This window comes from Trachymyrmex cornetzi, unplaced genomic scaffold (assembly GCF_001594075.2).
Source record: "Trachymyrmex cornetzi isolate Tcor2-1 unplaced genomic scaffold, Tcor1.1 scaffold490, whole genome shotgun sequence".
Classification (NCBI taxonomy): domain Eukaryota; kingdom Metazoa; phylum Arthropoda; class Insecta; order Hymenoptera; family Formicidae; genus Trachymyrmex; species Trachymyrmex cornetzi.
The window spans coordinates 121,993-147,379 of NW_017299729.1; the positions used below are offsets into that span (position 1 = coordinate 121,993).

The 25,387-nt window shown below is 35.6% G+C and overlaps 6 protein-coding genes across 14 annotated transcripts in view; 2 read left to right on the forward strand and 4 right to left on the reverse strand.

The window, feature by feature from the left end:
* Positions 1–603: 603 nt before the first annotated feature.
* LOC108765476 (uncharacterized) lies at positions 604–3,825 on the reverse strand. The gene is made up of 5 exons (XM_018514226.1): positions 3,710–3,825; positions 3,304–3,414; positions 2,818–3,048; positions 2,429–2,695; positions 604–2,242 (listed from the first exon to the last, which is right to left on the reverse strand). The coding sequence occupies exons 1-5, from the start codon at positions 3,812–3,814 to the stop codon at positions 1,034–1,036; spliced, it is 1,923 nt and encodes a 640-aa protein (XP_018369728.1). The 5' UTR covers positions 3,815–3,825; the 3' UTR covers positions 604–1,033.
* Positions 3,826–4,282: 457 nt separating this feature from the next.
* Positions 4,283–16,955, reverse strand: LOC108765475 (microtubule-associated protein 10). 4 transcript variants are annotated; one of them, XM_018514224.1, is made up of 4 exons: positions 16,943–16,955; positions 5,237–5,375; positions 4,961–5,174; positions 4,283–4,843 (listed from the first exon to the last, which is right to left on the reverse strand). In XM_018514224.1, the coding sequence occupies exons 2-4, from the start codon at positions 5,348–5,350 to the stop codon at positions 4,305–4,307; spliced, it is 867 nt and encodes a 288-aa protein (XP_018369726.1). In that variant the 5' UTR covers positions 5,351–5,375; positions 16,943–16,955; the 3' UTR covers positions 4,283–4,304. The 4 variants fall into 4 exon arrangements, with proteins under 4 accessions (XP_018369726.1, XP_018369724.1, XP_018369725.1 ...); XM_018514222.1 differs by lacking the exon at positions 16,943–16,955 and adding an exon at positions 5,494–5,526; XM_018514223.1 differs by lacking the exon at positions 16,943–16,955 and adding an exon at positions 5,446–5,474.
* Positions 5,945–7,590, reverse strand: LOC108765474 (uncharacterized). The gene is made up of 2 exons (XM_018514221.1): positions 6,473–7,590; positions 5,945–6,398 (listed from the first exon to the last, which is right to left on the reverse strand). Exons 1-2 carry the CDS (start codon positions 7,328–7,330, stop codon positions 6,021–6,023), a joined length of 1,236 nt encoding a protein of 411 aa, XP_018369723.1. The 5' UTR covers positions 7,331–7,590; the 3' UTR covers positions 5,945–6,020.
* path (solute carrier family 36 member pathetic) lies at positions 9,425–19,623 on the forward strand. Of its 2 annotated transcripts, none has more exons than XM_018514218.1 (9): positions 9,425–9,821; positions 16,642–16,677; positions 16,847–16,935; positions 17,052–17,147; positions 17,862–18,012; positions 18,120–18,241; positions 18,321–18,869; positions 18,968–19,134; positions 19,229–19,623. In XM_018514218.1, exons 2-9 carry the CDS (start codon positions 16,669–16,671, stop codon positions 19,471–19,473), a joined length of 1,428 nt encoding a protein of 475 aa, XP_018369720.1. In that variant the 5' UTR covers positions 9,425–9,821; positions 16,642–16,668; the 3' UTR covers positions 19,474–19,623. The 2 variants fall into 2 exon arrangements, with proteins under 2 accessions (XP_018369720.1, XP_018369721.1); XM_018514219.1 differs by having other exon boundaries at positions 16,642–16,674.
* A 1,428-nt stretch (positions 19,624–21,051) lies between these two features.
* On the reverse strand, positions 21,052–25,218 carry Rpb10 (DNA-directed RNA polymerases I, II, and III subunit Rpb10). Of its 2 annotated transcripts, none has more exons than XM_018514204.1 (3): positions 25,168–25,218; positions 21,960–22,213; positions 21,052–21,316 (listed from the first exon to the last, which is right to left on the reverse strand). In XM_018514204.1, exons 2-3 carry the CDS (start codon positions 22,052–22,054, stop codon positions 21,208–21,210), a joined length of 204 nt encoding a protein of 67 aa, XP_018369706.1. In that variant the 5' UTR covers positions 22,055–22,213; positions 25,168–25,218; the 3' UTR covers positions 21,052–21,207. The 2 variants fall into 2 exon arrangements, with proteins under 2 accessions (XP_018369706.1, XP_018369705.1); XM_018514203.1 differs by lacking the exon at positions 25,168–25,218 and adding an exon at positions 24,698–24,778.
* The window catches only part of PAN3 (Poly(A) specific ribonuclease subunit PAN3), a 6,722-nt gene continuing 4,435 nt past the window's right edge, over positions 23,101–25,387 (forward strand). The window contains exon 1 of one of the 4 annotated variants that reach the window (XM_018514197.1): positions 23,101–23,117. The gene's annotated coding sequence lies outside the window, so the exon portion shown is untranslated. Of the gene's footprint in view, positions 23,118–24,937; positions 25,102–25,210; positions 25,338–25,387 lie in introns of those variants that run through there. The other 3 variants (XM_018514194.1, XM_018514191.1, XM_018514192.1) reach the window with 3 other exon arrangements.

Genomic DNA, 25,387 nt, shown 5'->3' on the forward strand with positions numbered 1-25,387 from the left:
GTAGGGCTTGGACGCGCATTTAGAGAAAAATGAGGACAGGTTTTTAACGACATAATTTATTTTGCGACCTGATGGTCCGACACCGCGATATTCGGTGCACATGTACAGACATGCGATTATGCACAGGATATATACATATGCGCTAAATTGTGTACATACTTGTTGCACACTATGAACCGGCATGTATGTAAACACATATACACACACATGTGTGTAAGAGTAAACGAAAAGATTGGGCGAATCGATCGTGTATACCCTCTATGTATGCGCGCGCAAGTTCATGTGTGTACGTGTGTACGTATGTATGTATATAGAAAGAAAATACGTGTATGTGTGCATAGTCAAAGCGATTAGCTACTTTGTAATATCTGTATATGAACGAAATGGCCAAAGTTTAACAGCGCGCATTAGCGGTCATTTTGAGTTAAAAACGGATATGTTAAGTTATAGAACATTTTACTACGACACATGTTGAAATAACAGTATTTATTGAACTGAAATTTTTGCTTTCAGTGCGTTGAATTATTATACTTATCTTTTAGCCAAAGAAACCACTTAGATTTCGTTAAATGGTTGGATATTATATAAATGTGATTAACAATAATGTATTCAAAGTAATGTTAAGTTTATTAATAATATCTTTGTAACTATTAAAAAAGTCTGTTAGGGACATTGTGACATGCCTATTAGATTGACAATAGGTAATACAAGTTTTTAGCACAAACTAAAAACTACGTAGACGAAACTCAATAACTTATTCAGCGACGTAAAGAATAAATGCAACGGTGGCGGGTAAAGGATCTGCAAATCTAATATAAAGATGTAAAATTCTTAAACGTACGAATAAGTGATTTAGAGATATAAATTGTTTAGGTTCAAAGTTTCTATGATACTTGGCAAACATGTAAAAGATTCGTTTTCGTTGTCCCATTTCCATCCATCCGACAATTTAGGTAAATAAAAAATGCAAGCAGTATTTATATATTGACGCTTTATTAACACGTAGCTTGACTCAAGATATACTTAAAGAATATTACAATCGCGTGATTTCGGAGTTATTGATAGCCCGTAATTTTCCATCGGAATGACTAGACCGTCGATGTCTGACTTGCGCATGGGTCGGCGGAACATATCCTGCCTCGTCAGCGCGTTTATGTTTATCTAACTGAATGAATCGCGAACCAGGTCCACCGCCACCGCCATCCAAGCACTCGCAGCTCAGACTCGCCTGATCGAGATCGCTCTGATACGGTCCCGGCGGAATCAGCAAGCTCTCCGTCGACTTGGTCGGTTGGAAATGTCGGCTGACCGTCGAACTAGTAGTTGTGGAGTATGCAGTGCTGCCGCTGGCACCGCTGCTCTTTCGTTGCACGGTACCAATCGGCGTCTTTGATCTGCCGATACCGCTGCTGTGCGACCCCTTACCAGGACGCTCCGCGCTATGAGTCTTGATGGTTACAGTATCCAGATAACCGTAACCAAAGCCGTAACCTCCGAAGGCTTTGGTGGTCAGATTATCCCAAGATTTAGGCTTAGCGTACTGAAGGCACGGCGGTGGTCGCTGGTGCACACTCGGATCCCAGTACAGAGTGTCAGTACTGAGGCTAGTGGAGCAGGAGGCGACGCTATCAGCTGTTGAGACGTCGCTACTGGTAATTGAATGAAGACTATGGCCTGATGTGCGAGAGCAACTATGAGTATTAGGCTGTGATTGTTGCTGCGACTGTTGGTCTCGTTGTCCTTGAACGTGGTGATGCTGCATATTGGCTTGCTGTTGTTGTTGCTGTTGCTGTTGCTGCTGCTGATGGAGAGCCTGCTCATTGCGGGCACGTCGTTGTTTCTCGCGACGTCGACGACTAGGAACGCAATTTGGATCGCAACAGGGACTTGCAAGATCATAAGCATCTAGACTGACACTGTCAGATTGCTCTCGGCGACGATTTGCGCTGGAGATGCAAGCGACGCAGAGATTATTCTGGGGAGTCGAATGTAGTGATTGTCCTTCACCAGCAGCGGATGACTGCTGTTGTTGCTGCTGACAGGACTGCTTGTGAGATTTGCTCTTTGCAGGTGTACCCATCATACCATTTGACTGGTGGTAACTGTGACGCAAGGAAGTCACCGCAGATTCGCTCGACATCTTCGAGAGGAAGTGATGATGATCGCTACGAGAACGAGGCGGTCCGACTGTTACGAGGCAAGCGGCGCTGCGTGGTATAAGACATGATCGCCCATCCGCAAACTGAAAAAAGTTAGATTATTTAAATCGCGATAACGAAGAAATTATAAAATCTTATCGTTGTTTGATTTGAAATTACGAAAATTATTATAGAATGTTTAGAAACTTTATATGTACAGGGTGGGGAAAAAGTATGGAAGCAAACAATTATTTCCGAAACTATTCATTTTTCGACAAAATGTCTTAGACATAATTTTTATGGTATGAAAAGATAAGATGTTCGGTGGAGGTCGCTGGCCGGCAGCATTGAATCGTGGAAGAGTTGAAGCTAGAAGAGGGCGATGGTTGATTGGGATTAGTGCCGACGCTGTTAGGCGTTCTTTTGCGCGCTGGCAGTGAATGGGTTTTCCATCGTCCCATTAGAATAGACCGTTCTCTTTCGCATAGTCTCTCCAATTCGCTCAGACGAGATTGAAGAGCGCGTTGTAACTCGATATAACGCATATGTAATTCCACCTGGAATCGTCGGTACACTTAATTCATCAAAATTCAGTTTAACAATGTTGTCAGACTAGAAAGGATCGTGTTAAAATTGCAAGATTGTGAAAACTGTCAACGACAATCGGACTTTCGCTTACCTTTCTAACGCAATCTTCGAAGGATACGACCATTCGCATTCTGGTATCACAGTTCTTGATAAAGTTCACTAGCGTCTTGTGATCGGCTCTGTCCATCTCGTGACCATTTATAGACAGTATTACGTCACCTTCCCGCATACCAGCTTTGAATGCAGGTCCATCATATTCCACGTAATCTACGTAAGTTACCATTTCTATTTCCTGTTCTCTCTTGTAATGTATTCCGTAGCTCTGTGAAATCGATCAAGATCTAATTATTATATATATATATATACATGTTAAGACACTCGGCCAAGGCATTTGTAAATAAAATACAATTAAAATACGTAAAATATTGGTAAATAAAATGTAATTTGTTCTCTTTGAGTTTTTCAGATTACGTCGATATTTTAATAGAATAGAATGCGAGCAGTCGTAGACTCCATTAGTAAGATCGAGGTCGAGATATCATATTTATTATTCAATAAAGTAACAAATTAGTATCACCTGTAATGTGAAACCGTACGTGCCGTTCTTCTTCTCGACAATGATCGTCCGGCGACGTCTGTCTTCGTCAGCACGTGCAACTCTATCAGATTTGGTTCTCTCGAGAACAGCCTGAGAAGAAAAGAAATGCTTATCTGTAAGATTATAATGCATTCAACTCTATTTTATACATCTTTATAACAGATTGGCTAAATGAAAAGAATTATAGTAAGTGTCGTCATATATTTGATGATTGAAACGAAAATGCTGCGATCTCTAAAAATGATAATGGAAGGGTCAATTTAAAAATTAAATGAACAGATTAGGTCGATGATATTGGTACAATTAACAATTCCTCCATTTTCTTTTCGGTGTAATTGGATAACCGCGAGGTGCGGGGGAAAGCAGACAAAAGCAGGGTAATTACACATTCGACGACGCCGCTCCATTCCTCCTCGTCGCTGTTATCGACACCGGCTGTCCGCCGTTGTCCGGTGCCGGTGGTGTTCGTGTTCTGCGGCGAGCTGTTCATGATCGCGCGAAGATGTCCGTGAGCATCTGGGTTGTCGCCGGGGTGCCATCAATACCTCGATCAGGCGCCTCCACCGAGATCGGCGAGGGGTTAACACGCGTCCCGACGCCGCACGACGCTGCGACGGCACATCTTTGTCGTGGAGCCGTTTAGCCCGACTGTCTTACACGTTGTTCATCGCGCAGACGCGACAATATCGGCCTAGCACCCCGCAGGGTGGTAAGGGGTTGGCGGGGATGCGAGCGGTGGTGTCGTCGACCGGGCCTCCCTTCCTTCTGTAGTCGCATCCCTTTGGTTCCATCACGGCGCCCTCCGCGACATTAGACAGGAATAAACGGAGATTTAAATACGCAGGGGCGAGCGTACTCAATGCTAGATGAGGATCGAAATGATGCGATGGTTATCGATTAGCTGAAAACTTTTGCTGTCTTGATTTCTGAATTTTTTATCCATTGGTTTTTAAAAACGTTAATTCTGCGCTGTTCTCTACTCATGTTGAATATTTGATATTTGACCGGACGCAATTACAAGTCCGTTCATCTTTAATGATGCAGCCACATTTTCTAACAGTTTCCTTGCTCTTGACGATATCTCGTATACCGCGACAACATGAAGGACATTTATCTTTCTTGATATTCTCCAGTCGTTCTTTTCGCCGACATTCATCGGCACTAACGTAATAGCGAATCCTTGCAGCTTCTCCGCTACCGTCGCGAGACTTGGGAGAACACACGCAATGTATCTGTTGTCTATCGGAAGCGGAAACGACTCTCTTGCATTGATAGACAGGACTATCGTCCATGCCCTTGAAAAGATAGGGTTCCTTGTTGCGAGGAAGCTGAAATTGTGTAACGATCTTCTTGCCGAAACATGAAGCGCGGATGAAAACTGTAACTTCGCCTACATGTTGTCCTGTCGCTGTGGTAATTTTAAAAGCGTTCTTCATCGTTCTGCACGGATTACTGTGTTGAGAAATATACGTGGTCAACAGAGAGTTTATAAGGCCATGAAGTTGAATCTGGTGAGTGCCTGTGTGAGTGCCAAAGAATATATATGTCTTTATTTGGATGAAATTTCAATTCCTTGATTCGAATGTGTGGATATTGAAGAAAAGTAATAAAGCGGAGCAAGTAAAAATTCACAGACCAATTAGCATCACGTCCGGCAAAACTCCTGGCGGTAGTTCTTTGTAAACGGACATTGTTATGGGAAAGTTGCACAATGGTTTCTGTAGGACATTGTCTGAAAGAGCAAATAAGCAGGATTTGCCCCTTTTAAAGACTTGCGGTCCATTGTGCGTACAGGCACAAGCTTCTATTGGCGTTTCTTGATAAATATTGATAGGGGGCAAGTTCAATATCTATAATTATTTTTACAATATTAGCGAATTAATAAACGAATTAATAAATATAAAATTTTTACTTGAAATGAGATGCATGTTTTTGTCGGCAATATTTCGTCGTAGATTGCCCGTATTGTAGGAATATTCACTGTATCGACTAATAATTCTATCAAAATCAATAGTTCCCCTTCCATTAGTTTCTGTTTCTGTCATATATTTCTATGTAAGAGATTGCGATTAATATAACAAATTATTTATATTACTTTTTAAATTTTTATTTTATGTTTACTTGTCTCTTTAATAAAAATTCAATAACTTTATTAATTGTAGAACATATTTTAGCAATTTTTATTTAATTATTGTTTATGTTTACTCTTTAATTAATTTTAATTGTCATTGAGATTATTGAGAATACAAAAAATTTAGGTTGACAATTATACAAGTTACTGAAGTAAATTACTAGTTCGAAGTTTTAAAGCTAAGTTCTCGATATTAGCAGAACATAATGCGCAAAAATAAAACAATTTATTTGAGTTTGATTTCTCTCATTTTTATTTTATTTATATCTATAATGATAATATTTTGTTTTTTTTTTGCAACACTTATTTAGTAAAAGAAAAAATTTAAATAATAAATAATAAAATAAATAAGTAAATAATAAAATTTATATAAAAGTTTAAATAATAAAAGAAAAAATTTAAATATAAATACATGTTTATTACACAACAGTTGTATTAACAAACAAATGTATTAAAATCGAAAATTGACAATAAGAAAAGATATCGCCGCAAAATTAATTCCTTAGATTTGTGCTTAGAATATTATGCTGAGAACTTGACTCTTGAATTTAAATAAAGAAGCATTTCACTTTTTCTTCTTAATCTTCTTCTTATGCTCCTTCGGCAGTTCTTCGTCATGCTCGTCTGTCTGCACATCTCTGGTCTCGTATCTAATCGGGGGCCTTCTTTCAGGTCCTTTCGGGGTCTTCATCTCTAGCTGTATGTCAGATTTCTCGCCAACCCCAACGAGGCCCTTCTTACCGATTCTCAAGACAAAAATATCATGGTCAGGATCAGATGGCTCGCCTGGTTTCGTTGCAGCAGACTCTGCGGCAACTGTTACTGTAGGTTTCTTTCTGTCAGGATTGTCACCATTGTCGAAGAGACCGGATACTTTAAGAACTACCGGCTTGCCGCAAGGCTGAGATGGATCGCGATTATATTGAACAGAGCCTTTTGATGACTGAAAAATCAAAATTGAGTTTAGATGTCTCTCTAATCGAGAAATTATTTCTTAATTTTCTAATAAGTACATACTATATCCTTTAATTTCCTTTCAACTATCTCATCGATTCTTTTTTTTCTCATTTTCTCATCCCTCTTTTCAACAGCTGCTAATTTCCCACACGGTATACAAGGATACTTCACTGGTATGCACACAGGACAAGTTATCGGTCTTTGAAGATCCTCGCAGGAACCTTCGAAGACATCAAGAATACGTGAGTCCACTTCGCGACATTTGTACAATAAAATCTGATCGGCTTCTCCAGCGCCGAAAATAAATGTTGAAGGATCCTGTGCAATTGGTGTGTCAAATTCTGTGACAATCATCTGTCCGAGACCAGAGATTCTTACAAAGATATCCAGATTGGCCGACAAGTTGCCATTATAAATCAATGGCACTTGACCATCAAACTCTTTGGATGTTGTAACACTATTTTTCCAGTCCTGTATCATCTCTATTCGCAAAGCCGCATACTGATCGGACAAGTCCAGTTCGCCAGTTCCTACTAAGACATCCGGCTTGATGGCATCTGGCATCTGCTTCTTCACCGTGAGTTTAAGGATCATTTTTGTAACGCGGTTCATAGCCGCCTCAGAATCGATAGCGAACAGTACTGATTTTCCAACATTGAAGACTTCAGCTTCATTAATGATGCCTACCTGTGGTTGGAAAAGGGGATCTACTGGAGTGATTACTAAATCATTTTCATTTACGAAGTCGAGGAATCCAAAATGGACACTGGTAGGTACGAAAAACATCTGATTCAACTTGGTTAGGCGGTCGCCTGACGCCTGTTTAACGTATAATTCCAACAAAAGTAGGTAGTGCTCCTTGCATACATTCGGGGGGGCTTGCTCGTACACGAGCGTTTTGTTCTTTCCAGTTAACATTGTCGATTAAATATTTTTCAATGATATTACATAAGTAAGTTGCTCTTATTGAACGATTTTTGATTGGTTAATTTTAACTTGATTGCATAATAAATTTTTCCATTAATTGAGCTATCTTCGAAATTGAATACTGTAATGTTAATACGTAGAAATTTCACTGGAGATAAATTTTAAATAGTGAGAAAATTTTGAAGCATGGTCGAGAGATTATTGGCAATGTTGACAGCTACGCTTGTCACTGACGTGTCAATGACTTGACACTGTTTCGTCTATCAAAGTTCAAACTTCAAATAAATCTTATAAATCAAATAATTGACAGAGGAACGAATAAAAAAATAAATCTATTTATGATACAATGTTGATTTAATTAATAATTTATTACTGTTTACTGCACAAATAGCAATTCGTGGCTTTAGAAGAATGACGTAACTTCAATGGAATTTAAAGTAAATATTAGGGTTACGTTTTGTATATTTTTGGAGCTCTCTCGAGCTACGTTTATATGCTTACGTTTTGAAAGATTTTAACTACTACTTTTAATTCAGTATAGTTTCTATTTATTCTTGAAAAATCTTTATGTGGATACTTAATTAATTTCTTCAAATTTTAAATAGGGTCTCTCAAAGATATCTTATATTTTTAAAGTATTATACATATTTGATTATGTTAATTTTCAATTACAGTTAATAAAATCGTTGTTGACGAAAATGTAGATCAGAATACGAGCAATAGAGTTATAATTTTTACACGGCTTTACTGACACAGCAGCAAAACTGTTGCATGCGCTCTTATCATGTTACTAGTATGATATTCCGGATATTTAATTTCAGACGTGGTTGGCGTTCTCATGCGAAACCTCTAATTTGTGAATCATTTTGACCGTCTTTATCATTTATACACAAGTTAATGCCTGTCTTTTTCGTGACCTTGCCTACGATGTCCATCCGACCAATTATTCGTACGATCAATGTTCGATTGGACGAAATTGCGGTCCCGCCATCGCCCTACTAAGTGAAGACGAATTAACATTCTAGACGGCTATGAAGTTGAACTGAAGTACATAATTGGCCTATTCTGTGACCTTAAATAATCGAAATTAGAACATTTGGTCATGAGTTTCTGACAAAGTTAGTTCAATTCAAAAAGCATTTCATTATGTGAAAGGTTCCGAAATAATTTTCTATTGAATACTTATGCATTTAAGAATGTTTTTTTTTTGCTATCTAGGTAATACTATAACTATGCGAGTTTCTTCAAGGAGAATTATATCTAATCAGCACTACGCGCTCGTTCTGAACGGCCTGTATATGGACGTTGATTATACAATATTTATATTGACGGTAATAGCAAGAATCGAGTATCCCACGCGCTCGTGTTGCACGCGCGATAATGAACGCGCGCGGCACACGTCGTTGACGTCGTAACGGATAGCAGTGCGTCACAACGGCGAGCGTGACATAAAGACTCGCCGAATTTCATCACGCGCCGGGTGCATTCAAATCGAGAAGTCAGCGGGCCATGTGCAGGCCAGACTTATTGTTAGACGTCTTCATGCGCCCGCCATTTCTGGCGCGTCACACGATACGGATTTAGGTGAGGGACGATGTGGAAGCTACAAGTTCACTTTTTTTTATTTTCTTTTTTTCAAGTTGTCTTGTTCAGTTCCATGTGCAACGAAACGATATTCTGTAAAGAATGTACTAAATTTTAATAAGTCATTTGTTTGAATAGTACTTAATATATAATAACTAATAATATCTAAATATTTACAAATATAAAGATATATTTATATTTAGATATAAAAACCATTAATTTGACTTAACTTAATTTGACTATCGTCTTTTTATTGAGTAAATATATAGTTGCTGTGTAAGTTTAGTTTACTGTAAACGTTTAGTTGATACTATTCAAATAAATATTTATTAAAAAATTTAGTACATTTTTCTTCTCAGTGCAGCTTCGCTCCTTTTGACGGTAAGGCGGAGCAGAAGATGCGATATTTCCCGAAAGGTCCTACAAATAAAATATAGCGCGATATTGCAGTACTCGAGGTACGCGGGGTATTGAGGATCATAATTTTGCAGGTAACAGTGGTTTTGCGTGAACCTCGGATTTGCGCCGCTCGCGAAGTTCCAAAGGCCATTCGGCGGGAATCGATAACGGTGGCCGAACGACGACCTCTGCCATAAAGCCTCGGAAGATGGCGGCGGCGGCAGCGGCGGCGGCGGTGTCGGCGGCGGCGAAGACACGGTGGTGAAGGAGGCGGTGTGGCGGTGGAAAGTAGCCAAGTAATGAAGTCGCGGCGGCAGTCGGCCGCGGTCTTTTGAACGATTCGTGGAACTGTATAAGTACCGTATGAGAACAGCGCGCTCCGAAACTTGCGCCCATCAGACGATCCTGCACTCAGGAATGAGGTAACCGCCGGCGAGACGGGCTTGATTCTTAGGCATTCGCAACACGTAGAAACTATCACCGGCGAACTACTTGGCAGGTGAGCGCCACGTTCCTTCGATCGATTCTTCGATTTCTGCCTGTACATTGTAGCAACGCCACGAGAACTTTGTCTGTATCCTGAGTCTTTCCCGCGTCGATATTTTCGGATCGTCATTCATGCGCGTGAGATCTTGACTGTGACGGCTGTGATAAATTCGTGGAATAGTAGGATTTCGGGACAAAAAGATGTAAAGCAAGTCACATAAAAAAAGATATAATAGTTGCGCAAAGCAAACGTAATTAAGGGACCTACATATGTGTGTGTATATATATATATATATATATTTCTTATTTTATATCATTTCATTCTGTTCTATTTCTATTTCCTTATGGATGAGAAATGTGTGTGTGTGTGTGTATACACCCACACAAAATTAAGAAAAGTAAAAATGTAGTTACGAAAATGAATGATTATAAAAATTAAGTTAAATATTTTGTTAAAATAAAAATTGTTTTCCGTTTCTCATATTTGTTCAAATCTGCAAGTTCGTGCAATATGTTGTACGATATATAGTATTATATATTATTGCTATTGCACAGTATATAGTGTTATATATCATTATTACTATAATGCTGTAATCATTGTTAACATTATCGCTGTTATACGATATCGCAATTAAATAGAAGATCATCAATTTGCCTATATCTCGAGTATTTCCCGTTGTCACTAAAATGAGTCACACGTACGAGTATAATATTTCCTTGAATGTAGCAGCTGCTCGTGAAAGAAACCACATGGAGTACTTCTATGGTCATGTTGGCAACTTCTATGGCTACGGCGTCTTTATCATTATACCAGTACATTTGCATGATGTAACCGCGTACCGATGTTTCGGACGCAGCCGCTCGCGCGTATTTCTTCCGCGATATAGTCATAGAAAAAGCGTTATCGCTGCGCAAATTTATCGAAACGCAATAAGCTCACACAGGTGTGAGACTATAGACGTATCGGATATACAGACGGGAAGGGAAGATAAGTCGGCTTTTAAGGCAGGTAGCAGCTTTCGGAACCGGGTAATAAACCAGTTTAGTGCAGATTCTACGATTAAAGTTCGTAATATATCACGCTTCTACGAAAGATGTTTATCAAATTCTCTCATAATTGCTAAAAATATAAATCTTTCCGAATTGGGTATACTTCTCGAATACTGATGCCAATATTTTGCAATTATAATACGTTAACACATTCTTTAACGCGTGAAATATCACGCTAATGCGATGCGGACCATTCGCAATGACTGATTCAAAGATACAGAAAATTGCTGATTCGTAACAACTGAAACGGCAATTTTAAAATTGATATTACGCTTTTGTAGGAAAATACACTTGGACATTCATTCTTTTCCAAGAAGTTGAATCCTATAGCGAAAAGTTTTTACGTGTATGGTTTGTCTTATAAATGCCAAGTCGGCATTCATCGAATATATTTAGCGACTTCCCGTACAGGTATCTTTAGCATCCCCCTAAGTATTTCATGTCATCTAAATCTTGCTTATCCTGAAATTTCTCGCGATTTTCTTAAACGTTTTATTGTGTTTGAACTTTTATAATTTTAATGAAAATAATTGGGAATTTTTGCAAAACCATTTATCCAGATACGATGAACGCTAAAGTCAGGTTATCTTTGTCTTAACAACTAATTAAAAAAAGGACAACGTGACTTTAGCGTTTACCATATCTGAATCACGTTATTGCAAAAACTCCCTAATGACTGGCTATATATAATCGAAGTTTTAACGAATTCGGTTGGACGCTCTAGTGCGCACCAGTGCGTATTAAAGCCGCGTGCAAATATTTCAAATTATAAAATATAGATTTTACTTTAACAGCACACACACACACAATAAAATGTATTGAGGATTTCATAATTTAATCCGTTTTTGTATCTATATTAAACACACATTTTTATATCAATCTGTGTACGCGCAATTTTTTAATGTACACCGGTGCACACTTGTGAGTGCATCCAATCGAATTCGCTATTTGATAAACATTTGGTCTCATCTGTTATAAGAAAATACTGGGATTAGTTATTAATTGTAAATTCTCTCTCTTTCTCTCTCTCTCTGTCATTTGAGGACGAATAATACATAGTTTATGCAGTTTCAATACTGACCTGTGTTGTAATTCACCAAAGTAACTACAGCGTCCGCCTTGTTTTCCACACTTTGTTCGACGGTTTATGAACCGTTTATCTTTGACCCGAGTATAATAAAATCAAAAGTTTTCAGTTATGGCGAACGCAACCCTTCAAGTGGTAACTTCTGATAAGATAGTCACCATATCAACTTGCGTTTCTTCAATAACGTTATTTGCAATTTGATGCGGTACTGTTGGATTATCAATCAGTTCCTTAACGTGTGATGCCATATGCTTACTTTTTACCGCCTTCAAGTAGAAATTTATTTTCAAGGAAAATTTATGTTATAGAAATGCCGTTTTATCTGTTTTTATTTTTAATTGTTTAAAATGCAATTATTTTATTCGTTATATAAGTTTATTTAAAAACGTAAATGTTTAATATCGTACACGTATTCGATGTTTTATTTTAAGATAACCAACGTTGCGTAACGTATTCACGTGTTAAGCACACGAGACTTCAAGTTTTCTTTTTGCGATTTTGCGTAAATGATTATCATATTTCTCGCGTGACCGGTGAACATGCTTGGGACAAGATGCAAAAGATGCTTTTGTAATTTCGAGAAGTCCTCCCTCTTCTTTGCGCACCTAAAATTAATCTTTTCAAAACTTGGCGACGAGATGATTAGCGTCATATGCGGTTAAATCTACTTGATTTTACAGAAAATGTATGAAACGTATTTTGCAGTCCAATTATCTTGGAAGAAAGTCAAGATCAGTTCTGATATTGTGGGTTAGGCATAAAATTAATCGCAATTAACAGGGAATTAAGTCTTAAGTTTAATGACCGACCCAGCAATTGTCAGATAAGTAAAGGAATCAACTAATTACGTTAATTGCTCAATCTTATTACGGCAACTTGAGTTTATTTGACAGTTTATCTACTCTCGTAATTCATCTTTTTCTTCATTTGGTTACCCGCGTAACGAAGTCTTTCGATATCATTGTGGGATAAATAAGACAAACGGCTGTTGTTTAATCTCGAGTCGGCCGCATACAACAGATTAGATCATAGACCTTGTTCCACAACCTGAAGCTTTCTATTCCGTCGTGGGGGACCAAGGACTGTCAGGACTTTTTTGTGTACATCGATCTCCAATTCATTCATCTGATTATCTCGCGGGTTTAAGTGCTATTTAGTGTAAAAGTTCCGTCACGGCCAATTATGTTCAAATCGTAATAACATCGATAATAAACAGTGAGATTAGATTATCATTCATGATAATATTCGGCAATCTTGTGTGCTTTAAAGTATATATACTCGATCTTAAATTATCATTAAAGCGAATCATTAAATAGATGGACCCAGACAGCACAGAATATTTATGATAAATATTTATTAATATTCATTTTTTGAAATGTTACATAGATATTTTATACATATTTTATCTAAAGCTTTATTCGAAATATTATTAAAATATAGACTAAATATTTTATGCAATATTTATGATAAATATAAATAAATATTTCTAATAAGTATTTTTTATTTGGATTATAATGTCTCATTAAGTATTTTTATAGCATTTACTATAACTATTCTAATAAGTATTTCATAATATTTATAATAAATATTTATGATCTGTGCAATCTAAAACCACAAAAATATTTACAAAATATTTAAAATAAATCTTATAAATATTTCTAAATATTTTGTAAATATTGTGTGCTGTGTCTGGGGATCATCGTGTTTCATCTGTCCGTTCGTTCATAGGTAAAGTTAACGACTGTGGGTCTTTTCGTCTTGTTTCAAAATAGAGCGTTTAGAGAGTTATCTCGCCGATGGTTAATGACTACGTTTATGCTGGCGTTTAGTCCGCGATCTATACGATGTGTGCCTTTGTGTGTAACCTACAGGATAAACAAGGATACCTATTGTACAGGTCGCGAATTAAACGCACAGTGTAAACGTAGCCATTGAGCCGTTCCTATTACTATTTGTATTCTTATATCCAACATTATTTGACAGTGAAAAACTGCTATCGTAATAGTGTATCAATTCTACGTCAATCAACACTTACACTTAGAATGTGTTGCAGAGAGATCCTAGCAAAGTTGACGTTATTTTAACTTCAATTTGTGCTATTTTCGTTAGAAATATATTCGATTTTGTGAATTATAAATACAAGTATATAGCGGTATATCGACGGCAACAATCATCGTTGACGTTAAAATGGCGACAAACGTCAGCTTATTTGCTAGGATATGATTTCAGCACGAAAAAAAGTCATTAACTTATTTTAACACATAGAAAATTTGCACTCTGCTATGAATTCTTGTCGCATTTCTTTTAAATCTTGTATGCATTACATTATCTGTTTATTATACTCCTTGAAAAAATACCTATTTTTTATATCTATTAAAATAGCAGGAAAGCATAGAGTAAATATAACGACGAAACATAATAAAAAAACAAAACGGCTTACTTGTAGAAAAATTTCGAGAATTTTTAATTCTTAAAATATTGTTATTCGACAGATTTTTCAAGATGTGATGCGTTGAAGAATTCTTCTCTGAAAACGCCAAGCGTGTAACTTTTTCATTGCATCTTTGCCCCCTTCTAATAATTAAAGTGTCAGATTATCGTGTTTTATCAACGTCTGCACATATACGCGATTGTTTACTTTATCCAAGCAAAGTCGAGTTCGTGAACCCGGAAGTGGTAAAGTTAACACTCTTTGGTATCACATGTACAATACAATCTCGTAACATAATTGAATTGCGGCAAACACAACGCAATTTAAGTATCTAATCGTGCTTGACGTTCTAATTCGATCCTCAACACGTAAAAAAGCAAAAAATTTTATATGGAATCTAATCGCTATTTTAAATTTTCCTGCATTTCTTTTTATGTTTATGTCTTTATGGCGTTATTTTTCTAGTGTACACATTCATGCATTATGACTGATAATAATTATCCGAAAAACGATAATGTAAATTAATATTAATAATATAAATATCAATATAATACAATATATTAACCCTAGCTGTACACACTTGTTTTTTGTACCTTAGATACACGCACTGGGTCCCCATCCATATTTGTTACCGTAATTTCTGTTAAAATGAATATATTTCAATTAATTTTTTTTTCATTCGATAGAAAATTGATTAAGGAACAAGTCCATAATGTGCAAAAGTCGATAGAATTAGGAACTTCGAGATAAGTTCAAAGAAAAAGTAATATTTTAAAATGCGAAAAAATCTCAATTGAGAAAGTTGTGCTGAGGTCCTGGAGACTCCAGTGTGTACAACTACAGTTAAGAGTAAAAATGATATTAGTATACTATTAATATTAGTATGAATAATATTAATATAAACATTAATATTTATGTTAATATATAAAACCAAAAATTTTTAATTCGAAATTTTGCATGTGTCTACATTTTGAACAATACTTTCATTAAGGAAGTGACAATATGCGTAAGTTTAAAAAAATAAGTAATAAATAAATAAAAAATAAAAACTTTTTAAAAAAAATATTTTATTCAAAAGAAATCTAATAGCACAAGAAAGATTTCACATTTTTTGCTCATTTTTTACTTAATTGTTTAGATTTATTTATTTATGTTGTTATTTCTTAAATAAAGGTATTGTTAAAATGTTGGGCTTTTGCAACAATGCAAAATTTGGGCAAAAAATTCATAAAAAATTTTGATTTTCTGCAATTTTCTTCAAATAGAAGCAAAAAATAAGCAAATCTCTACAAGGACTTTTTTATTAGTTTATCCATTTCTCCTAAAACTTTAATTTGGTATACCATTATATAAAAGTATTATATAAAAGTAATAAAAAGAATAAGAAAATAATTTAAAAACATATTTTCCTTATTGCAAAAAAAGTAATATAAAAGTTATTTTTATAATTAATAAGAGTTATTAATTTATTAATACTAATATTATTAATACATTAATCATTATTAATATATTAATATTACCATTAATATTGATATTAATATTAACATTGTATTATATTAACATTAATATTAATTTATGTTACCATTTTTCAAATAATTATCAGTCATGAGTCATGACGTATATTCATGATGAATATTCAAAGAGAATCTTGAATATGTTCCGATACTTCAGCAAGTTCAGATTGGTAGGCGTTTCTGTCCGCGTACGTACACACATTAAGTTTTTCATTTCTTCGTTTTATCTTAAAATGAAGATCGTGACTATAACAATGATGACAATAACAAAAAATTAGAATAATGTTAAGTGAGTCATAATGTCCTTTTACAGTAGCGCGACGAATCCATGTATAGCCGGTAAAAACGCGTGAAGTGAACCGTAACAATTTTGCGTAACAAATTTGCACATCTATTCTCTTGTCGTAAGCGAAAATAACGATACTGTCGATTGTAAGCGGGAGTTATCTTATATGTGCCGTTTTTTTACATCACAGACGTTTCAAAGTTCAAGGTGTGTTCAAAGATAAGAATATACGTATAATGAACTTAATCTATACAAATATTGAGAGGAATTCTGTCAATTTACTGAAATCGTAAATTTTAAAGATGCGCAATAACGTCAATATAATGTAATAGGTAGAATGATAAAGTATATAAATAAAATTTGTGTTATAATAACGTGCTTATAAATTTGCTGAATCTGCTAAATTTTACATTTTTGCAAAACAATGTAATCACAATATTGATTGTTTTGTTGTATATATTTCAGGTGACGCGCAAATAATAGATCAACAACATGCCTGCGGTAAGTATCCATCTCGCAATATAGCTCTGTTATTGCATATATATTTATAATTTATTCACATCTTCATTTGCGTCATAATTATCTTGCACAACTCATTCACGCTACTGATGTCATCTCATCTCATGTCATTACAATAAACACTATTCATTATATCTTATTTTTAACATAGACCAACGCAAACGAGAAGTCGCCGACAGAGTTGGATACCTTCCTGCCCCAAGATGGATCCAATCTTAAGGATGGCGTTCTATCCGCCAAGTAAGACTCCAATTAATTTTATTGAAAACATTAGTCGAGAGAATAAAATGTGATTTATAATGCGCAAACGTACAAAATGCGAATTGCTAAAAGCTTTGTATTCATTTAACTCTCAGATACATAGTACAAGTTGCTCCACGCGATGTTGAAGCACTGGGCGATGAGAAGAGTTTCGATCCCTTCGCGGAACGCAAAGTCGATAATCCGACAACGTAAGAATCAACATTATTCTTTTAATAATAATCTTGTAACACACACGCATATACACATAAATTTTGAATTGGAAAGAATATGAGCGTTAGGAGTCAAGTGCAGAAGATGTTACGCAAATAATACACCTATGAAGCTTGAAACTTTATTCAACAAACGCGCTTACATGTTTCGGCTCATTTTTTAGCCTTCCTCAGAGTAAACACAAACTAACATATATAAACTAAAAGTTATCCTGTCATGATGAGCTCCCCTCCATCGAGAATTTAAATGCCAGAATTAAACAAAAAGAAAGAAAAGGAAAATGAAAAAGAAGGGAAATATTAAAAATGCCGAATTAGAGAATATAGAAACTAATTTATCAAAAAACTTTAAGAATGTAATTAATTATCCCGAAAATATATAAGGACGCTCACCACGATTACAATAAAGAAGTTTCAAGCTTCATAGGTGTATTATTTGCGCGACGTCTTCTGCGCCTGACTCCTAACGCCCGTATTCTTTCCAATTCTTTGATTTATAAGGAGTCTTGGTTAGTTTGATTTGTTATACGGACATATAAATTTTGTTTTATCTTTGTGCTCTTTTATGTACTCTTTTATATCTATAAAGCGAATTTTGTGATATATACTATATATTTTTATTTTAATCGTTAATTTTTAATGATTTAGTTTGACGTGATCAATGTGTGAGTAACTATATTATGATGTTTTCAGGGATTGCGATACGTTAACGCACTTATTAAAAGCTTCTCTTGGTACTGGAATACTAGCTATGCCCATAGCTTTTAGGAGCGCTGGACTGCTTTTGGGTATCTTTGCCACGATCCTCGTTGCATTCGTATGCACACATTGCGCGTATATTCTGGTGAGTTTCTGGAGATAAAGATTCATATTTAGTCGCGTAGTTATCACTATAGATAGCTTGATTTTATCTTTCATAAGCTAGGATTGATTAACGTATCTCATTTTCAGGTCAAATGTGCGCATGTGCTCTATTACAAAACTCGAAAAGCGGAAATGGGATTTGCTGAAGTTGCCGAAACAGCTTTTAGTATCGGACCTCAGTGGGCGAGAAAGTTCGCGAAACCTTCCAGGTTATTAACTTTGTTTTTCGAACATATGATTAATTTTTTAGCAACTTTTTTAATTAGCGAATTTCTCTTTTGTTTATAGATATCTCATACAGATTAGTTTATTTACTACATATTACGGTACCTGTAGTGTGTACGCAGTAATCGTAGCCGCTAATATCAAGCAGATTATCGAGCATTACCAAGATGTTAATGTTGGCGAATACAACATCCGTTTGATCACTGCTTATTTGCTGATACCGCTGATCCTTCTTAGTTGGGTACCCGACTTGAAGTATCTCGCGCCAGTTTCGATGGTGGCGAATATTTTTATGGGAACAGGACTGGGAATAACATTTTACTATCTCGTTTGGGATTTGCCGCCATTGTCCTCAGTGCCTTTAGTAGCTACAATCGAAAGCTTCCCGCAGTTTTTCAGCATCACTATCTTCGCTATGGAAGCGATTGGCGTAGTGATGCCTCTGGAGAACTGCATGAAGACGCCGCAACACTTTGTAGGAATTTGCGGAGTTCTCAACAAAGGAATGTCTGGTGTTACGCTTGTATATATTTTTCTTGGGTTTCTCGGATATGCTAAGTATCAGGATGAGACGCTGGGTAGCATCACTCTAAATCTACCAACAGAAGAAATGTAAGAGTTTAATTTGACAGAATTGTAACTTTTATTCTTATAATAGTATATATCATTCAATTTGATTTTCTATATCTCTGTCGGTAACTACTTTACAGAGCGGCACAAGTTGTGAAGATACTCATTGCCTTAGCCGTCTTTTGTACTTTTGGTTTACAATTCTACGTGTGCCTCGATATTGCATGGAACGGTGTAAAACATCGTTTTGAGAAGAGGCCGCTTTTAGCCAACTATTTCGTAAGGACGGTGCTAGTAATAGGCGCAGGTATGTGTGTATTCAGATCTTATATATATTTTAAAAATATCTTTTAAGTAAAAAATTAATGATGTATTATGGAATAACCATTCATGTTGTATAGTTCTCCTTGCCGTGGCCGTGCCGACAATCGAACCGTTCATCGGCCTAATTGGTGCATTTTGTTTCTCCATTTTGGGCCTTCTTATTCCGGTCTTCATTGAGACCGTAACTTACTGGGATGTCGGCTTCGGACCGGGAAACTGGGTAGCCTTGAAGAATGTAATTATATGCGTGATAGGTCTGATGGCATTAATATTTGGATCACGTAGTGCTATAATGGATATAGTAAAATTATATAATGCTTGATAGACAAAACATTTTCTGTTTTTTATCTAGTACAAATATTTCTACGATATACAACAAAATTTTCTACCAAATTTAGATCTATCCATAGTATGACTAACGGTATTAATTAAGTATATATTATATACTCGCAAGCAGATTTTATTGGAATTTCACAGAATCGAATGTATTTAAATTGTATATAGGTCAAATTTTCTGATATATTTCTTTGAGATTTCAGATTTTTATAAATATAAATTTTGTTAGATCCACACTGATTTTAATAGGATCTTTTTACGGAAAATCAGTGTATTTTTTTCTATATTTACTTGTATAGATAGAAAAACTTATAGAATTTTTTAAATAATTTTTAAAATAACGTACGGATATTTTATAGGACAGAAATTAAAAGCAGATTTAGATTTAGGGGCAACAGCAGTATTCATTTAACAGAAAATGCAAAATAATGAATTAAGTACGAATATTTTATAGGACAGAAATTAAAAGCAGATTTAGATTTAGGGGCAACAGCAGTATTCATTTAACAGAAAATGCAAAATAATGAATTATCGTGAGCGTAATGTGCGAATGTATCCTAAAGAATGCGTGAAGTTTCTGTAGGAAATAATTTTTATATTATTGGAATGTTTTGTTTAACTTTACATAAAAGTTCTGCATTTATACAAAATTATAATTAAAGAAGTTTTAGGCTAATTTATCAATTTATGAAAATTATTTTTACAATCTTATAGAAAGATATGGATAAAGTAGCGTGTCGCGCGTAATTTTATTAATTTCACTCAAATGTTGCAATTTAATATTGTTTTAGTTTGTATTTTAATATTACAAAAATGTTATATAAAAATTAATATATTTTTATGAAAAAGACGTTTTAAGGATTTGGAATCGCAAAAACTACAGAGTTTGCATGAAATGAATATGTGTTATCTGTGGAAAAAAAATATATTGCTCAAGCAAAGTGTACCACACAGCCTTCCTGCATTGCATTTAGAATTAACATCAAAATATACTTTTCCGAATTGATATACGCATGGTGTAATAAGACAAGGCGAAACGTTGCATATAAGAGTGATAGCATACTGAAAACGATCAATCAAATTTGAGTCCAAATGCAATTTCCTGCATATACAATAGTAGTATACTTAGAACAGCTAATCAAATTCACTCTTCTACTACACATTCGCGGGAACGTTTTACTTTGTATTTTTACATCATAGATTACATAGGAGACACGTAATATACTGTTCCTCTTCTTTTATGAACGGATAAAGTTTGTATCGATATAAATGAAACTTTTGCTATTTATAACGCATGGCACTGGCTGAAGTTTACATAAAATATAAATGATTTTACATTTTGTTAAGACAGCTTTATTCCTCAAATCATTTTTCCATTTTTTGTCTTACATGAAATATCATGTATGTATATAATATTGTAATATGAATAGATTTTACATAAAATATTAATGCTGTAATCGAATTGTTTTGTTATCATTGCCAATTAAAACAAATAATTTGAACATTTTACAAATAAAACATTCTTTTATTTTTTTTCTTGTAAACTTATAAGCTATACTTAATACACAAGCGCATTATTAAAATATAAAATGTTAAAGACTGTACAACAGAGTAACTTTAATTGTTTTTTCAGTATACATTATGGAGTTATGTATACACATCAGGTATCTTGTAAATGTTCCAAAAAAGATCCAATTAATGTCGGCATAACAAATAAAATTTATTTCTCTAGCGGTGCATAATTAAGTAATTTTTCAATTAAATCTACATGTCCAAGCAGCATCCTACGACAGCAGTATCTTTTCAGACCTAGTGCGTCCAAGGCATCTCTGTAACATACATATCTTTATAATTATACTTCATCTTTTTGTTGTTTTAATATATTAGACAAATTTTTTAATCTATTGATTGATCAACTGCATTGTGTAAATATAGTTTTTACAGATTAAAATTGCGTTTGTGCTTAATGTGATTAATTAATCATTAGCTGCATTCAGCAGAACATTTATTTTGTAACTGTTGGAAGTTTTCAACAATCATAAAACAGTCGCAAAATCATCGTGTTCTGCTGAACGCAGCCAATAGATCTGTTTTTTTATTGCTGCACTCTGAACCAGTGAAATAAGTTAAAGTAAAACAAACATATATTTGTTTCACTTCAACTTATTGCATTGTGTGTACTAGTTCAGAAAGTGCGGCAATAAAAACAGACCTAATGACTGCATTCAGCAGAACGTTTATTTTGTAACCATTAGAAGTTTCTTCAGAGATAGAATTTCTCTAGATTTAAAAGTATAATTACAATAGTATAAAGGAATATAGTTGCAAAGTAAACATTCTGCTAAACGCGGCTAATGAATTAAAGAACTCGTTCATTATCGTTAAAATAAAACAAAAAATGACTATTAAAAAAGGTACTTGTCAATTGATGATTCAGTTTCGAGGTTAGAAATAAAAACAAGACGCTCTTACCCTTCGGTATATTCTGCTTGAAGGAGTCCCAAATATGCTTCCCATTTATTTCCAATGACTTTTCCGCAGGTAAAGCACCGCACAGGAATGATCATCGTGATAGCTCTTGATTTGCAGCTTGATTTATTATGTTTTTCACTACGAGAATCCGAATTCCATGCACGTGGAAATTGGAATATAGAACGTCATAAAGCGTCGTTATATTGGAGGCGTCACTACACTGCACTCTGCAGTGCAGTCAAGTGCAGTTAAATCTGCGAAAAGGTTCAACAAAAGATTGCCACATCATTTTCAAAACTAGAATTTACAGCTTGCAAGCATATAAAAATGCGCGTAGGGGCGGGTGGGGGAGGATCCCGTTTGCCTACAGTTCTGATTGTACACATCACTCATATCAACTCGTGCCTAGTAATTTTTCACAGTTTTGCCAATGAGATTATTTTATTTTTAAATTGGCCAATCAGCGATACATGTGTGCAATATGCGATGTGTGCAATCGGAGCCCTCCCAAAATAATCTCATTAGCAAAACAATGAAAAATTACTAGGCACCAGTTGATATGAGTGGTGTCACCGACGAGATATTATTAAAGACCGTCAACCCTGGGCAAATTTTCGGCGGTATAAAAAGGGCCCCAAGGGCCCGGAGGTAATTCAAGAACGCTGACATTACCGACGATTGATATAAATTTGCTATTATTAACATAAATATTTGGCTCATGCATTATTAAATTCATGATTTTTTATTACATAAATGTCCCATTAATAAATATACATACTTGTAAAGCTGTAATATCCTATATATTGCAAAAAAATCAAACTTTGATGATAACACTGAAATCTCAATTTTAAAGAAAAATCGAGTATTATTGTGTTAATAAATGCATAAATACATCTACGAAACTAATAAATCATAAAATTAATACAATATTATCAGTTTTTAACTCTTAATCACTTCAATATTCACAAGGACGCAAACTCCCGTAAGGATGTCGGTCTTTAATAGTATCTCGTCGGTGGTGGTGTGTACAATCAGAACTGTAGGCAAAGCGGGATCCTCCCTGCTGCATATAAGAGTTTCAGATTTTACCCATTTAAAATAAGTAGCTAGCAGCCTACAGAAAACCTCGAAGAACAATCCTATGCTTTTAGAAATGAGGTAAGGGCTTTGGTATAAAAGAAAAGAGTCGCCAAAAATTTCGTTCGTATACCACGAATAAAATTGACGTGAAGCCACGAAACCGAGCAGTATTTTAGTTGATCTCTTCCTAAGAGATGGCGTTGCAATATATTAGATAAGGACAGATTAATGCGTTTAAGCGAGACACAACGATATATAATAAGTATAAGAAATGAATGAAAGGTGTCAATATTGTCGAATTTTGAATTTAAAAAAGTTTGTACATCGACCCTGATTAAGTTCGACCGTCACTCCAGCATCCCCTTAAGATGGTTTTGAAATAAGAACGCACTATGAATACCGATCGTAAAAAAATAAAAAAGGGAGTAACAATTGTAATATTACAGAGCATTGTTGGCATGGGCGCAAGTAGAGATTTTTCTCAAACAGGGCAACAATACAACAATGCTCAATCTATTGTTTCGGAAATTTCAGCGTTTTGAATAAATTCCGGCTTGAAAAGAAATCGTGGCTCGGCGCGGTGGGAGGGCTAAATCTGAGGTTCTTTTTAGAAGTAGCATTCTTTCTCTCTTTTCGAGATGAAGAGAAAAAGAGGAGTGACAAATGAATGATGCATATTTAGCTGAAAAGAAGTAAAAGAACAGACCTTTTGCTTTAAAAATGAGTTATGTGAGAAAGCAATATTTTAACAAACAATACTATACATATTGCATGTATTAAAAAAATTAGTTTTAAATTAGTTAATGTTTTTCTCATTCTCTTGTGAGTGTATAATTGGATTATTTTATATAATGTATATTTTCGCGCGAGAAAAGCCGATGAATGAATGTATGTGTGTGTCGCGTACGCGTACGCGTTCCTGCCGTTCGTGATCATTAGTATGATTAATTTAGATTAACTCATAATAATATAACACTTATTTTATTATTCATTATTATCCTGATGTTTCGTAGACATTGGTAGATCGATATGGTCGTATTTTTACAAAAGATAATTAAATTAATAGCTCACAAGGGGACCGTCATCGATTTAATTATTGTTACTTTAGATATGTGTAGTAGCAGGGCATAAAAAAATATTAGATCCATATTTTTTTATTTGCTATTATCTTAAAATTTAGAAACAAAACATCCAAAATAATGTATTTTTGTATTTTGAGCTAATATTTACTATATGTATAAAAAAATGTCTTGTACAATTAAAAGTTTTATAGTACTTCATATTCTTAATAAACGGTGTCAAATTTTTTAATCTACTCCTAGGGGTTAATTTCGACCCCTAAACTTTGAGATATTAAGCAATTAAATAAATAAATATATAGTCTAATAATATATTATTTAATGCTCCACAACATATCCAAGTATAAGTACATAAAAATCGGTTCCCTTAATTATCAGTGTAACGCAGTCATTTGATAAAATTCATGAATGAATCAATCAATCAATGAATCATTATTAATTCATTTCAATGAATTAGTCATTTCATTTTATGAATCATTTCATCCTTGTTTACCGTATGATTACAGTATGTTAATCATCTGTCTCTCGGTAAAAAATGCCGTGTCAACAAAAATTATATCGATGATCGATAATTCATACTTGCATGGCAACGAGCGTGGTCCACGTACGCGGTACGCCACACGTCCCGACAGTCGCCATTTCTCCGCGTCGAACACACTTACACACTGAACTCCGAACAGTCCGAACCGAACTCCAAAGTGGAGCCGCGTCGCGGAACAGCTGCGATCGAAGGGGCCGCGATGGCTGGCGGGAGCGCACGCTTTCGCGAAAAGGGGGGCGACCGTCGACCGATGGCGTTGCGTGGTAAAGGGGGATAGGAGGAACGAGAGGAGGAGGATGAGGAGGAGGAGACCGCGTCGCGATCCGGATACTTAGTAGTGGTGATAGGCACGCATACACGTAGTGGAGAGGAAAGAAGCCCGCGATAGGGGAGAGAATGAGGAGAGAACGAGAGCTCGCGTCGTAAACACGAATGCACGAACGTACGTACGCACGCACGCACGCACGCACGACGCACGACGCACGCATTTATTCTCGCACGTACTTACGGCACGGCCAGCCGGAGCAGATGGAGTGGACTGTGAGCTTTCTCCTTTATCGTCCGCTGAATGGAGGCATGCTGTGAATACTATACGGTGCACCGCCACGCTCCTTGGATCTTCGCTGTAAGAATCGCGCGTCATCGGGCACAGTGGCCGAGGGGGGAAAAAGAGCGACGGTTCGTCCATCTGTCTATTCATTTGATTCGCGGCGGCGAGGTGGCCGCGG